This window comes from Zygotorulaspora mrakii, chromosome 6 (assembly GCF_013402915.1).
Source record: "Zygotorulaspora mrakii chromosome 6, complete sequence".
NCBI lineage: Eukaryota > Fungi > Ascomycota > Saccharomycetes > Saccharomycetales > Saccharomycetaceae > Zygotorulaspora > Zygotorulaspora mrakii.
Genome location: NC_050724.1, coordinates 562695 through 577542, shown reverse-complemented (window position 1 = coordinate 577542; position 14848 = coordinate 562695). Strand labels below are relative to the sequence as shown.

Below are 14848 nucleotides of genomic sequence, written 5' to 3'. Positions count from 1 at the left end.
TACTAGAATTGATGCAGATATGCGAGATTGATCCCATAAAGTTCTTATTCAATATCATCGAGTTGCCTTACACCATTCTTGTCGACCACTTTTACTATTACCCCCTTGAAATCCATTGGCATTCTTTTGTTCAATTCCTGAATACACTGTTTCAAAAGACTGTATCCTTCTTCCTCATTCATGTCAGGACGGTAGTGACGGTCAAGTAGAGAGAAAGTGTAAAAACCTGCATATCCATGGGCTGCGTAAGGCAGTTCTACCTTGGTTCCCAAGTAATCAATCTGGTATAATTCTGGCTTCTCAGTTTTCGCATTGTAACCACCAATCAAAACATTTACCTGGTATGGTTTACGTGACCTGATCGATTTAGCCAGTTCCTGTCTCACAAAACTGGATACTGCTTGAGGTGATAACTCGTATGCCTCTCTTATCGAGTACAATTGCATGTTGGCTTGAATGTATTCCGCGAATTGCACCGTGTCACCAGATTCACCAGTGAAGCTCATTAATGTATGTGGAGACAGCTGTCTCGTCTTATCATCTGAATCCTTTAGAATCGATATACCTCTTGTAACGGCTTTCGAAGTCGCCAGAATAACAGAATCTTGCACCCTAATTCCCAAAATGATATCCATGCCACTATATTAATATGTCAGAAATGTTGTTAACTGCAACTCAATCCCCAATGACCTCTTGGTGAATTTATTCGGGCTGGACAAGAATTGGCTTTGCAGTAACACCATTATAAGCTTATTGCCTTGGGTTTTCCCAACGGGCCGTTTTGCCACCCTTCCGAAGGATGGCTGGGTAACGCGCCAGGCCTAATGACAGCAATAGGGAAATCCACATCAATAAGGACAGCACTGACAGGCCACATGTTTGACAAGCCACTTATCAAGCATACTGTTTAATAAGTGTCACACGTTACACTTTATCAGAGTGGTGATGTTTTGTCTTGCTTTAGCAAAATTTCAGAATCCGATTGCCGAATGAAGTGGATCACAAGTCTCGAGAATCTTCCGCAAAATAAGAGTCAGCACTGTAATGCTAGTCTTGAAACTTGTAATTCCACTGCTTGTGCTTGAGGTATTGTGCTTCCATTTAAGCAGTTTCACCTGAGTGCTTCATGCTCACAGGGCACGACTGCTTGACGTGCCGGACGCCAAACGCGTAAAGAAGCGATCTTCAAATAAATGTGAGCATCACGATTTAAAGAGAGTTGGAGGACTCTTGGAGACCTGTGAAGCACCCAGAGTTGGTCAAATCTGACACCAAAATCAGTACATAGCTTTTGAAAACTATGACAGAAGATCAAATCACCGGTGTAGTCGCGAAAAAGGAGCAGCCGTCAACACCGAGCTCCTCTGATATGCAGTTTTACTATCAGTATCTGTATCCATACAAATCGATTTTTCAATGGTTGAACCACTCACCCAAGCCTGGTAGAGACATGATTAACAGAGAATTCGCATTGAAGTTCAGATCCGGCGCGTACAAGAGATATGTCTCCTTTAGTTCTGTTCAAGAGTTCAAGTCGCAAATTGAGAAAGCCAACCCTGATAGATTTGAAATAGGTGCTGTATTCAACAGGCCACCTAAGGAAAGGGATACAATTTTGAAAACAGAATTACAGGCTTTGGAAAAAGAACTCGTGTTCGATATTGATATGGATGACTACGATGTTTATAGAACATGTTGCTCTGGTGCACAAGTTTGCGACAAGTGCTGGAAATTCATTGGTCTAGCAATGAAAGTGATGAATGTGACATTAACTGATGATTTTGGTTACAATGATTTCATGTGGGTATTTTCTGGTAGACGTGGTGCGCATTGTTGGGTCAGCGATAAGCGCGCTCGAGTACTTGGGGATATCCACAGGAGAAACGTGATTGATTATCTGAACGTCGTGAAAGATCGCAAAGGCGATAAGAGACTAAACCTGAAAAGGCCTTTACACCCTCACTTAGTGCGCTCGTTGGAGATCTTGAAGCCTCATTTTGCCGCCATTATCCTTGATGAGCAAAACCCTTGGGAGGATGACCTAAGAGCTTTCGATACTCTACTAGGTGGTTTACATGATAAACAGCTCATCGAGGCCTTAAAAGTGCATTGGACAAAAAATTCAGGTAGATCCAGCAGGGAAAAATGGAATGACATTGATGTGATAGCAAGTAAAGAGATTAAGAGCAATAAAAAGAATGAATTTGCCATAAGATTACGAGAATGCAAAGAAGATTTAGTGATGGCAACACTTTATCCGAAATTAGATATCGAAGTTTCTAAATTGACAAGCCATTTGTTGAAGTCACCATTCTGTGTCCATCCAAACTCAGGAAAAGTTTCTGTTCCGATTGATGAAACTTTCAGGCTTGAAGATGCTCCACGATTAATTGACTTACAAATAGAAATGGAAAGAAATAATAACAATGTGGAAAAGACGAGCTTGCAGCCGTTTATCGAGAACTTTCAGAGATATACAAATCAATTGATGAAACAGGAACTAGGTTCCATTAAAAGAGAACGTGTAGAGGAGCAGGATGCTCTTGACTTCTAGCTGTATTTTTCATGCTCTTTATTATTGCCGTATAAACTGTCTTCATATTCAGGAAATTATACAATCTGGGCTTATCTCGTGTGACGAACTGTCATCTATGAGAGAAATGGTGATGTTTTGGGTACCTGCGGCGTGATACCATTTCAGGACCTGGTATTCAGAATCAAATGAAAATCTTCCAGATGATGACCGAATAGCGACGTCTTTTAATGGGAAATGAATTCTAGGCAAAAAAATGTGTGTAGCAGAGTCCGGCTTAAGATCAGAATCTGATTTAGCGCCAATTTCCAAAGTGTAAGTTTTTGAAATTAAGTCAAATTCCGAATTTACAAATTTTCCGTGAATCTTGACTGGAAATGGCCTTAATATAGCCTCTAGGGCACGAAATCCATTAAGATCTAGCAAATCCTTACTAACGCATGGTTGCGATTCTATTTCTGTATTTGAAATTAAAGGAATAAACTTCGAAACATCTGTATCTGGAGCATAAATATCTTTAACGTGATCATGAGTTTTGTCATCAGAAGACCATATTGAAAAATCTTCATTGTTCCACTGATCCCCCCATCGATGAGAGTTTTTAGAACAGTAGCACCATAGGCTGTAAGAAATATTTTCTCCCTCCAAGGCGTATTGTAAGGCATCCAAAGCCGAGATTTGTGATGAGTAATCCTTGTTTTCGTATGCTTTTTTGTCATCCATGTCAAATGGCATACCAATTTCAGTAAAGAAAACGGGAATATCGAGAGCACTTTTGACTTCTTCTTTCATCTCTTTCAATTGTCTTCTCAAACACTTACGAATTTTCTGTTCACCTAATACAACACTAAACACTGGGTTCAAGTATCTGCCGCGTACAATACCTAGAGTGTCAACGTTGAATTTTCTGTTCCATGTTTTGAACATCAGTGACAATCCATCATAAAAGTGACAAGCGTAAACTGTTCTCCCGTCCAATAACTCGGAATCTTTAAGTTTCGGTGGGGGTTGAAAGACAGGTGGTTGCAAAAATATCAATAAATTGTTATCTATCGCTCTAAACCTTTCATAATATTTTCTGTAGTAATCAATAAAATGATGATTGATGAAATATTCATGGTTCAGTTCCCGATTTTTTCCGTCTTTGGTAAAAGCAAAATAGTCGCTTTTGATGAGTGTTGGAGAGCCATCCTTCGAGGAAATCTCCCATACCCCATGCAATCTCCAAATACACTGTCCGGCAATCCAGTTGGCATCTCTATTCCAACCGTAAAGACTGTCTATCTCATCTCTATCATTCTGGCTCAACCAGCAGCTTTTCCCCTCAGGTTCCACCTGCTTCGTTCCCTTTTTAGCAGGGCCAAATATTGTTATGTCATATTCATCAACTAGCGTTGCAAAGCCTTCACCTAGTACGAAAGATTGAAAACCTGTCGGCGTTGTTCCACGCTTCAGATTTCTCTCTGTAGATATAACTCCCAAGTTCTTGTCACCAAGAAACCCTCTATTAGGTTCGTTTATGCTCTCTAAACCAATAATACAGTTCTGTTCAAATAATTGTGGGGTTTTCTGTTTAATTCTTGCGCAAAACGTCATGACGCATTCGATGAATTTGTCCTGTAAATAGTCTTGAATGTTGACTCCATTCAGACAACATTTTGGGGCGAACTCGTTCCCAGCAAAAAATAACGTGAACATTGTTTGACAAGCTAACCTATAATAATTGGTTGGCCATAACATCTTTGGATAACTACTTGGGTTTTCAACATTATCATAATAATTGTGCAGAATGGAAGCCTCCGTTTCTCTGAAATACATCGGATTGAACCCAGCGCAATATAGCGTCCATAAAGGTGCACCAGAACCTCCACAGAATCTTGACCAGACATCCTGATGTGGATCCAAATAAATGTACATACCACCGATTTCTTGGATCTTCAAAAAGAGCTCGATTAGATAATCCATATAATCATAGTCGTATTCGCCTGGCCCTCTGTGTTCAATGGACTCCCACGTAAAAGGCACTCTTATACAGTTGTAACCTAAGGATTTCAATCTCGTGATATGTTCAGCGACATCTTTTAAAGAAATTGGGTGACCAATGAAACTCACATCCGAAGTTTTCTGCAAGTGCTGCTTTAAATCATCGATCGCTTGATAAGTTGGTTCGTAAGGGGATGACGGTATCTTGACAACAGGATCGAAATTAACCCCTCGTAACACAATTGTGTTTCCGTCCTCATCAGTAAACTCACTGTTTGAGGAAATGACAATTCTGGGCAACATCGCAGCAAGAACTCTGTTTCCTTTATCGCTAAAGGGTATTTTTGTCAGTCTGAGCTTGAATCCATTTTGCCTGCTTATCTAATTACGATTTATTCTTGCAATTTAAAAAATTAATATTTTCACTCCGATGCGGGGAGTCGAACCCCGGTCTCCACGGTGAAAGCGAGGTGTGATAGCCGTTACACTACATCGGATTATTAAACTTATGTTCTTCTAGCGAATACATCACTCCCAGTCGAATAGAAGAAAGCACTTGATTATTCTCATAAATAGCCAGACTCTGCATATCATCATACTTAATGGTCTCTGCACTTCTAAAAATCTGGGTTTAAACAGACAGGAGAGGTGAGGACGAAAAGTTTTCATAATTGCACTTTAACATTTTACACGGGCCAAGAAGAAGCTGCGCCAGCCCCATTCTCCAAGTCGAGACGAGACGCGTCTGTAATTGTATCATTAGGAACGAATGAAAAAGATATCGCCATCAGAACATCAGAAGGAAGGAAAGAACTGATAGATAGTTTCCTTTTGAGAGTTATATCGAAAGAGTAAGTGAAGCAGAAGTACAGGGGCTCAACTGATTGTTCAGATTGTATTATTATCAATAGCTTTACTTTGTTTGGAGTGCAGAAATCATATATATTTTGCTAGAAAGGTCGTAAACAGAAAAGGAAATAGTGAGTGAATGTCAAGAGTATAATAAGATTGATAGTAATAATGGTATCTGTTCGCGTTATTAATTGTAACTCCAATTTCAGAGTACTTCTCTCGCTGCTGATAATAATAGGGCTCCTTATATCTCAGGTTAACGGATATAGTGAACTAGGTTGTTTCGGCTCGCTACCTTCGAGTTTTACATTAAGGAACACTTATGAGTACCAAACGAGTTCATACTGCAGTGGTCAATGTAATGGCTATCAATACTTTGCACTGAGCCAGCACAACCAATGCTACTGTGGAAATGATGACCCCACATCAGAAGCTACTTCAGATTCCTGTAATGCATCCTGTTTTGGTTACCCAAGGGAAATGTGCGGTGGCGACGACTCCTTTTCAGTTTACACGTCTGACGACGTTTCCTCGGGATCTTCATCCAGTTCAGGCTCTGCAACATCATCAGACTCTTCCACGCCTTCCAGTTCGACGACATCTTCACAATCTTCGACGCAACCATCCTCTTCAGCCCTCCCTCCCTCTTCTGCATCATCATCATCAACGCCACCACCATCATCCTCATCGTCACCAACATCATCACCGCCACCATCGTCATCTTCTTCCTCACCACCTTCTTCTTCAACTGAAGTTCCAAGGACCACGACACAGGAAACATCTTCTTCTCCCCCAATATCTGTGGCGTACTCAACTTCAACGAATACTGAAAGTGGATCCGTGGTCTACGTCACAAACACAATAACTCAAAGTGCTACCGCGTCTCAGAGTAGTACAAATAATCTAAACGATGCGAACAACAGGAATGATCCAGGCGGTCACAGGAAAAAGGCAAATATAGGTGCAATAGTGGGTGGAGTAGTAGGTGGAGTCGGCGGTGCCGCAGTGATTGCAGCCATTGTTTTACTAATAATAAGACATCTGAATAAAAGACGGGAGCAGGAGAGAATGGAAAAAGAGTATCAGGAAGCAATAAAACCTGTGGAGTACGCCGACAAGCCAATGCATGGCGCCAGCTCGTCGCTCTCAATAAATAACGAACATTCATCGGGATCTTTTGATGATGAACGCAAAAATGCACCGGCAAACAATCCATTTGATGATTCAAGGAGAATCAGCAACGGCACTGTCGCAATGAATTTCAACGCTCCTGTAAATCAAAAAATACTTACCGTGGTCAATCCCGATGAAGATTGATCGACAAAGCTACAAAACAAGCATATGCGGCCTCATTCTCCAGGAACAACTTCCCAATTACCCGAAACGAAACAAAGTGGAAAAAAGAAAGCGATTTTTATGAAGCAGTCGGTTGCGTTACTGAATTAAAGGTTTTATTATTCATAGCTTCCTACATTATATCAGTATTTAAACCCAAGATAGTATAATAATATCATAGAAGAATACCCAGTACCGAATTAGTATCTTTTTTAAATTACTAAGTTTCTTTTCTGTTGTCGTGCCACCACCACTCGCGCGAATAGGAATGGCGGCTAAATGTAAATTCTTACATATTTTATTACACTCAACTACGGGAACCTGGAACAACAGAGTAGTGGTATCTGACAGAAAAGACTTGCGAGTAATGGAAGGGTTCAGAGTGTTCAGTGAAAATTATTCCTCTCGAATTGAAGAACATCTTGAGTCCTTATTTTCAGTCGCAGCGTAGCATTTCACACTTGCATGTGTCTGACGTTCGCTACCATGAATAAAGTAGTAAAGTCAGCTATTGAGAATTTCAATCATAATTCCACTGCTCTATTCTGCCGGGGAAAACCCCAATAACTACAACCGCAGAGCGAGTGCCACAATGAATGATTGGTCTTCGAGGACTGGTAAGCTACAGCACCCACGGTCCACATTATAACGGTGTCAAAATTCATTAGTATTGTGTGGGGTAATCGCAAGGGTTGACAGAGTACCTTTGCGAAGATACGTCGATTATTAGATGCCAATGGTCAATATCCTGAACTACTTTATTGATAATTCCGAAAGATATACGCAATTACAATGGTTACAATAAGCTCTCTGGTGTGGCTAGTGATGCTTGTATTCTGGCACTTTTTCTCTCGAATTTGGTATACATTCACTGTACATGAACCGAAAAGTGTTTTCAGCCTAGAAACTTTGACGGAGATTACGATTTTCTTAATCACTATGCAGATGGCGCTAAGGAATTTCTCTCAATGTGCAAGCCGGAAAACTTCTGTCGTCGCGCTTTCTTCTAAGCGTGTGAGAGATAATTTTTTACAAAATTTGGGGAGGGGGGAGAGTGGCAGCAAGAGGTCAAGATTGACTGCTGGAAGTGATCGAAAAGATAAGAGTATCTACTTAGATTTCTGGCTTGAGTATACTCCTTAGTAAATTAACCTTAGTCTAGAACAGCTTCCCTTTGGCGTCAATTGAAGTGAGAACAAGGGATCGTGTTGCAAAATACAGGGGGTCAGAAGTTCAGATACGCATCGACAAACAGTACTGCCGGCAGATTCTTTGAAAGATATAGAGCAAGTTATTACTGGATAGATTAGGTAGAGAGTCAAGATGGTCACACCGCTTGCTGAATCATGGTCAAATCCGAATCAGCATCCGCAAGAGGTCCCGCAGGAGGAGGAAGATATTCTTCAGTATTTACTGGGCGTGAGAAACAGACTCGGACAGTTGAAGCAGAATAGGAGACAATATTTGAACTCTAAGGACGTGCAAGAGACTTATCAAGAAGTACTGACGAAAGTGAGGAAATTAGATGAGATTAGAAAAAATAGTCACAAAAGTCCCTCGAACAGTGCGACAACCTTGATCCATAGTAATGAACTTCACAACAGGGTCGACTCAGTTCTTGACGATGTCTTCCAGTTGCTGTCCCTTTGTTTCCTAACGGTTGGTTTGAAAAATAGTGCGCCAGCAACATATGCCTCACTGTCAACTGTTCAAAGTCTACTAGAACACTTGAATGAATCGAACGTTTTTACTCAGCATGATTTAAGACCTATCAAAGAGAGACTGACTGAAATATCGAAAATTGTCGAGCAAAGCTCTTACAGTAGCGTTACAAATGAGATCAATGACAGTTTACCTGAGAGTGATCGTAAATTCTATGAAGAGTTAAATAAAAACAAAATCGAACAAGATTTACTATTACGTGCTAAATTGAAGCATTGTTTGGATGAATATAACAGCACCGAAAGTAAAGTTGAAGAAATAGACCCTAGTCTTACAAGCATTATGGAAAAACTATTCGAAATTAGGAGAGGTTTGTTGTCTTTAGCTGCTTCTTCAAAAGGAGCTGGTGTCAACTCTTTGTCTCAAGAAAAGGAGCTAGAAGAGAAAAATTTGGTCCCACAGGAAATTGTGAATGCGAAATTGGCTCAATTAACTAAAGATCTGACTGAATTGGAATCTCACCGTGATGAGAACGGAAAGTTTATATCTTTAGAGACGAACGAAGTTGAACAAAAAGGGCAAAGTGTATTGAATGGTTTGCTAGATAATTGCCATGACTTGATTAATGATTTATCGCATCAAAAGAATGGGGGTATCGAACTGGATGCCAAATTGCAACCAATTTATGAAAAATTAATTGATATTAAGACAAGTTTGGAGAATCTATTAGTTACAAGAAGATGGACATTACGAGAAACAGACCTGTTCACTTTTCAGAAGCAGTTGGGTGAAATCGACAACCTAAGGGTTAATGGTAAATTTCCAACTGAGAGCGGTGACTCAAAAGGTCAATCTATTTTACTTTATCTATTGCGTAGAAGTTACGCAATAATTTATAAGTTGTTAGAAAGTTCGGAACCTGTATCAGAATCTTTACAGCCTATCCATAATCAATTATCCACTGTGCGCCGTTGTTTGTTAGAATTGAAAAGAATGGGAGGTGTCAACAATGGCAGAGAATTGTATCCATATCAAATGAAGTTGGCTTCACTTGACAACTTGAGAACTGATGGTAAATTTTACGATATAGATGGAAATATCCCTGAGGGCCAGGGCACCCTTAATGCGTTACTCGCAGAATGCTTTGATATTCTTCATGAAATGAAAATTGAAGCCCAAGAGCGTGCTGAGTCAGAGTCAGCCGAGCATTCAGAAGCGAACCAAGATGATGATCAGGATGACGCTAATGATAATAGCGCGGAAACTGAAGATACTAATGCTGAGCAACAACCAGTAGCAAAGTACTTAGATGGTCACAACCAGTATTCAGATGAAGAAGAAGATGATGAGGCAGATGATGAAAGTGAGAATAGCTATGTAGATGAGGATACAGACAATGAAGCTTTGACTCCTCGTGAACAATGAAAATAAGAAACAAACGATTTTCTCGAAAGCCCACCCCTTCATTAATACTTATTAGAGTAGGACTTTTTTATCTCAAGAACACGTCCAGAAATACATTTCAAGAATTCTGTACACCGGATGACACAATGTCAACATTTCATCTATGCCTAAGGTAACCTTTCAGGGCAATACAAAGAAACAGAAATAGAAAAATCTATCATATATTTATAAATTCAGTTTAACTCATGCCCTTGTATTAACAATCTTGTAGTATTCTTGATTGAATCTGGAAACACATGCAGTCCAATATGCTGCTGTTTATTGCAACGCGTTAATCCCTTCGTTATTTGATTGTTTTCGCTTTCTTTGCTGTTAGCGGTGTAACTTGAGCAGTCCCAGCGATCTCAAAAACTATAAAGGGTGAAGAAAAGACTGTAATAACTTGCAAGGTTCTCAAAGATTGCCATTGTGTAACATCCGAGATTTTTTAATAGCCGATTGAACCAGGCAATTCACCCGTTTGCACAATGTCTGAACTTCGCCGCTCCGCAAGGGTTGCTTCCAATAAAAGAGGTTCCCCTGCAGATGAACCTGCTTCCCATCAAACCAAGAAATCGAAAACTACCAGTGTTGCTCCTGATGGGGAAAAGAAGGTAGATAAAATTGCTGAAGCAAAAATGGAGGATGCTGAGCCTGAAACGAAAGAAGAGAACGCTGAGCCTAAAATGAAACCAAGAAGCTCGCCTTCCGAGAGCAAAAGTAAGGAATTGATTGAAGGTGACGAGATTCCTGATCTGACTCTGCAAAATCAGGATGGTGGTGAGATATCTTTAAAAAAACTTGCCGAAGAGAACAGAATTATCATCATTTTTGCTTACCCAAAGGCAAGCACTCCCGGTTGTACACGACAAGCTTGCGGCTTTCGCGATAACTACGAAGATTTGAAGGAGCATGCCGCAGTGTTTGGTTTGTCTACAGACAACCCAAAATCTCAAAAAAACTTTCAAACTAAGCAAAAATTACCATTTGGGTTGCTGTGTGATCCTAAAAGACTTTTAATCGGCAGTCTTGGAGCAAAAAAGACCCCGCAAGCTGGTACAATAAGGTCGCATTGGATTTTTGTAGACGGTAAGTTGAAATCTAAGAACATTAAAGTGTCTCCTGAGTTCAGTGTTGAAGAAGGTAAAAAACAGATCCTTGAATTAGCTAAGGAACTTGAGTAGAGTGTGTTTAATCGAGATGTACTCATTTTTTTAACAGTCGAAGCTGTTGTCGCTTAATTTGAAGCACAGTCATGGCCTATACAAATACTAGGTTTGATAACATGTGGTTCTTCTTCGTGCAAATGGTTTTATTTTGCTCTCTGAAACACTGATGATATAGCAAGGCACCATAACATTAAATGTACTACCTGTACTGATTGTATAGTATACAAGGTATCTATCAAACTGTATATGTACCATGTCTAAAAATGGCAGGGCAGTCTGTTGTTGTCGACCACATGCACTGAGGTCATCGGTACCTGTCTGTAAGCCATTTTATGGCTGTAGCTGGGTGGGAACCGCAAGTTGTGAAAAAATTGTCAAATATGCCATTTGCCATCGTAATGCTATGTTATGGCCTGTTAATTCGTTCATATATCACATTTAGAATACTAAAGGAGAGTGGGACTTCTCAATAAATTTAAATCCTAATATCTGGAGCAGAGGTCGCAACCCACCGACCCCCTAGTTGGTGACAGGAGGCCACGAGGAATTATCTGTGTTCGTTTCATTATATTTTTTGCTTTTTTAAAGAATCCATTTATGTTTTTGCGTGTCCCAAAAGCATGAGAAGGTAGAAAGGTTCATCATCAGTTCAACCTAATCGTATAATCATCTCCACTCTGAGTGATATATCTAACCCAAGGATAACTCTTATATTGCAGTTTCGGTTCAGTAATCTTCAAATAGCGCACGTTAATGCCGGACGTAGTGAAATAAGGTATTTGAAATTTAACTTGCACAGGTCTTTTGAATTTCGGCTTCTCATTACCACTAATTGAAGGTAGTCCCATTTGAGCTGCCATTGAATATTCCTTACCACCTGAAAAACTTCTTATCTTCCACAGTATTGCACTTTTTTCAGGTACCCACTTGATGGAACCGTGAGAATATTTGAATGACGGTGTGTCGGCATCATCAGGTACAGGTATCAATATTTCAACATTGTTTGCTATGGTTTTCTTCTTTATTTGAGCTTTAGCTCGACAGTGTATTTCTATTCTTGATTGGGAGTGAACCTGCACATTAACGTCACACCAGATTAAAGGTTTGACGGGTGTGGTTAATCTATAACTCATTAACTCAAAATCACCGTCTGGAGGAATAAATGTTATAATTTTTTCGTTCTCAAACTTGCTTAATCTTACACATTGATGAAATTTTAGATCTTCCAATTCAACATTTAGCTTTTTCTTACCCGATGTTATTGAAGAGGGTTCGCCATCATTTACAACATCACTTGTAATTTTGGAGAAAATTCCCCGATCGTTTATGCCCAATTTGAGATCTGGCATTCCTGAAAGACGAGATTTAACTTTTACTTGACCAATTATTTCAGACCTCAATACTTGGCCCTGGTGAGTCATCAGCATATTGACAGACTCTACCATATCTAAAAATGCTTCATTCTTCTTATATGTGATACCTTCCGCTCTCCAGCTGACGGAATTGGTCAAAGTTGTGGGTGGTCTCGCAACGGCCTTCACTTTCTTGACAGCCTTCACTAACTTGAAGGATTTTTGAGTAATGTATTGCTTCAACATCTTTGTTTCCGTGATTTGAGGAATCCCATAATCCATCATTTCATCCAACAATTCATAAATTATAACAAAATTATCACGAACGGATTCTTCTTCAACAGTTTTAAGGTAGTCACCAAGTACTGCTACCAGTTTGTGCAGGAAAGTAAAAATTTGAGCTGCGTTGGTTTGCAAAGAAGTGGATATTGCAACGACATATAGATCCTCATGCTGAATAAACATGTATTGAACATCTCTATGGCTCAAGCATGGTGGTATGACGCTCGACTCTTCTTCCAGTTCAAATAACAATGGAGCAAAATTATCAATGGCTGAAATCGAAATGTCATCCCTATATCTTCGGGATAAGATCGGCTTACCCTTTATATCACAGAAATACACGCCAGATGCCATTGTGTCCCCAATTCCCCGTTGTGACAATATTGAATAGTTAACGATAATTGAAAATGCCTATTCAGATCTCTTCAATAATAGGACACTGTCGACGCTGCTGATTTCTTTGAATGGGCCATTGGGTCTTGGAGGGACGTTGGAATTCTTTGTTACAGTGCTAGCTTGAAAAGTCTATAATATATCGCACTGTATACGATTAGAATGTACAATATACATAAAAATAAAATAGTTCACAGTTTGCCGTACACAAACGGGCATAGTGCGAGGGGTTCGACTTGATCCATTTCGAATCTACCCATTTGATTTATGATCAAAATTGGTAGTGATTTGTTTGCCTCTCTTGCCTCCGAAAAGGCGCAATTGTTGTGACCAATATCAAAGTTGTCCTGAATCTTGCTCGGTGGCCAGTAGTGTAAGCTACAATCCCCTACTATAATTAAAGAATTGACAACATGCGAAGTTATTCTGGAATGATATCTCCTTTCAAAGTTAGAAACGCATTTGGGCGTAAAGACAACTAAGTATCTGATGGGTATTATCTCGTACTGACGCGAAAACTCTATAATTGTGTACACGATAAAATTTCGTAATCTTTACAAAGTGACAAGGTGTGCAAAGGACAGCTGAAGACAGCTGAGGATTTCTCATATCTTCCACCGATAAAGAAGGTATAAAACTGTATGTTGGCATCATTGTATCAGATATCTTGGGACTTGCCATTCTCAATCGCGAGTATAGCCAAGATTGTAGGAGTATCGCGTCTCTCTGTTCTGAACTTGAAGGTAGTCTTACTCTGGGCATTTCTTACCTGATATGAACGGAGTCATTTTCGTACATCTAGAGGGTAAAGTAGCAAGTTTTACAAATCTAAAGTGTAAGAAAGTATTATAATAGAGCTTTCATAAAAAACATGTAAAAAAATCTCCGCGACGGGGAATTGAACCCCGATCTGGCACGCGACAAGCGCCCATTCTAACCATTAAACTATCGCGGATCAGTTAATTGATGATAAGAGCAGGCAAAATTCTCATTTTACAGTGGATAGGTCATCGGGTGCTCACAGTGTAATAAACTGCTTCTCGAAGTATATTTGAAGTGTCATTTTTTTATTTATGATTGAGAAAGCGAGGCAGCTTTGGATGTGTTACATTAGATTGGCTAAACATGTGCGGTTGTGCTGTTGATTCTTTGTAACATGTAAGTCATTGATTCCCTATATCATGAAGGGAAAAAGAAAACAAATAAATTGGCGTCGGATATCTCGAAAAATACAAACATTTATCTGACACATTCCTTTATGTTCAAATGCCTGAACTGAAAAATTCTCGCCGTAGATTATCAGTCGACAGCTCTTCACAATCGATTGATACACCGTAAGCGCGTTAGAGTCACTCGAAATATGTCGTTTCAACATGTCACTTGATAATTTTTCAATACCAGTATCTATTCGAACATGTTCTCCAAGCAGAATTGATGGCATCGTTTTTATCGGCGCAGGACAGGCTTAACATTGGATACCATTGTTTCTCTGAGAGCACACTCATTGAGCCACAAAAACACCACAAACCGCAATCATATCTCATTCTCGTCAGTTACTGACCCATGCTCTCGTTACACCATCCTTCAGCCCCATATACCACAAATCGCAGATCCAATTGCTAATCAGGTTTCAGGAATATTTATTCAGGCATATGAGAAGCAAACGCCTTGCGCCTTACAGTCACTTGTTCTAGTCTCCCGAATACCTTCTTATTTGGTCCATGCCTGGGCTGACTCATATGCCATTATTGGCGAGACTTTGTCTTCTAAAAGACATAATTAAGCGAATATTATCTTCGATTTCAACACGTTTAACATCGATTGGGTAACCAAACCCCACCTAC

The 14848-nt window shown here is 39.8% G+C and overlaps 8 protein-coding genes and 2 non-coding genes across 10 annotated transcripts; 4 read left to right on the top strand and 6 right to left on the bottom strand.

The window, feature by feature from the left end:
• Positions 1-44: 44 nt before the first annotated feature.
• PRE1 (proteasome core particle subunit beta 4) lies at positions 45-635 on the bottom strand (the record flags this gene model as incomplete). The annotated part of the gene is made up of 1 exon (XM_037289614.1): positions 45-635. The coding sequence occupies one exon, from the start codon at positions 633-635 to the stop codon at positions 45-47; it is 591 nt and encodes a 196-aa protein (XP_037145509.1).
• A 665-nt stretch (positions 636-1300) lies between these two features.
• Positions 1301-2554, top strand: PRI1 (DNA primase subunit PRI1; the record flags this gene model as incomplete). Its single annotated transcript, XM_037289613.1, has 1 exon — positions 1301-2554. One exon carries the CDS (start codon positions 1301-1303, stop codon positions 2552-2554), a length of 1254 nt encoding a protein of 417 aa, XP_037145508.1.
• A 48-nt stretch (positions 2555-2602) lies between these two features.
• EGH1 (hydrolase) lies at positions 2603-4819 on the bottom strand (the record flags this gene model as incomplete). The annotated part of the gene is made up of 1 exon (XM_037289612.1): positions 2603-4819. The coding sequence occupies one exon, from the start codon at positions 4817-4819 to the stop codon at positions 2603-2605; it is 2217 nt and encodes a 738-aa protein (XP_037145507.1).
• Positions 4820-4941: 122 nt separating this feature from the next.
• Positions 4942-5013, bottom strand: HG535_0Ftrna8E. Its single transcript has one exon. It is a non-coding gene; the product is annotated as a tRNA-Glu (tRNA).
• A 523-nt stretch (positions 5014-5536) lies between these two features.
• Positions 5537-6685, top strand: HG535_0F02910 (gag protein; the record flags this gene model as incomplete). The annotated part of the gene is made up of 1 exon (XM_037289611.1): positions 5537-6685. The coding sequence occupies one exon, from the start codon at positions 5537-5539 to the stop codon at positions 6683-6685; it is 1149 nt and encodes a 382-aa protein (XP_037145506.1).
• Positions 6686-8026: 1341 nt separating this feature from the next.
• Positions 8027-9790, top strand: CUB1 (Cub1p; the record flags this gene model as incomplete). The annotated part of the gene is made up of 1 exon (XM_037289610.1): positions 8027-9790. The coding sequence occupies one exon, from the start codon at positions 8027-8029 to the stop codon at positions 9788-9790; it is 1764 nt and encodes a 587-aa protein (XP_037145505.1).
• A 506-nt stretch (positions 9791-10296) lies between these two features.
• On the top strand, positions 10297-10992 carry DOT5 (thioredoxin peroxidase DOT5; the record flags this gene model as incomplete). Its single annotated transcript, XM_037289609.1, has 1 exon — positions 10297-10992. One exon carries the CDS (start codon positions 10297-10299, stop codon positions 10990-10992), a length of 696 nt encoding a protein of 231 aa, XP_037145504.1.
• A 629-nt stretch (positions 10993-11621) lies between these two features.
• On the bottom strand, positions 11622-12965 carry APM1 (Apm1p; the record flags this gene model as incomplete). The annotated part of the gene is made up of 1 exon (XM_037289608.1): positions 11622-12965. One exon carries the CDS (start codon positions 12963-12965, stop codon positions 11622-11624), a length of 1344 nt encoding a protein of 447 aa, XP_037145503.1.
• Positions 12966-13195: 230 nt separating this feature from the next.
• On the bottom strand, positions 13196-13766 carry EST3 (telomerase subunit EST3; the record flags this gene model as incomplete). Its single annotated transcript, XM_037289607.1, is given in 2 exon segments — positions 13196-13483; positions 13485-13766. Coding segments are annotated over 2 exon segments (570 nt in total).
• Positions 13767-13887: 121 nt separating this feature from the next.
• Positions 13888-13959, bottom strand: HG535_0Ftrna6D. The gene has a single exon. It is a non-coding gene; the product is annotated as a tRNA-Asp (tRNA).
• Positions 13960-14848: the final 889 nt, after the last annotated feature.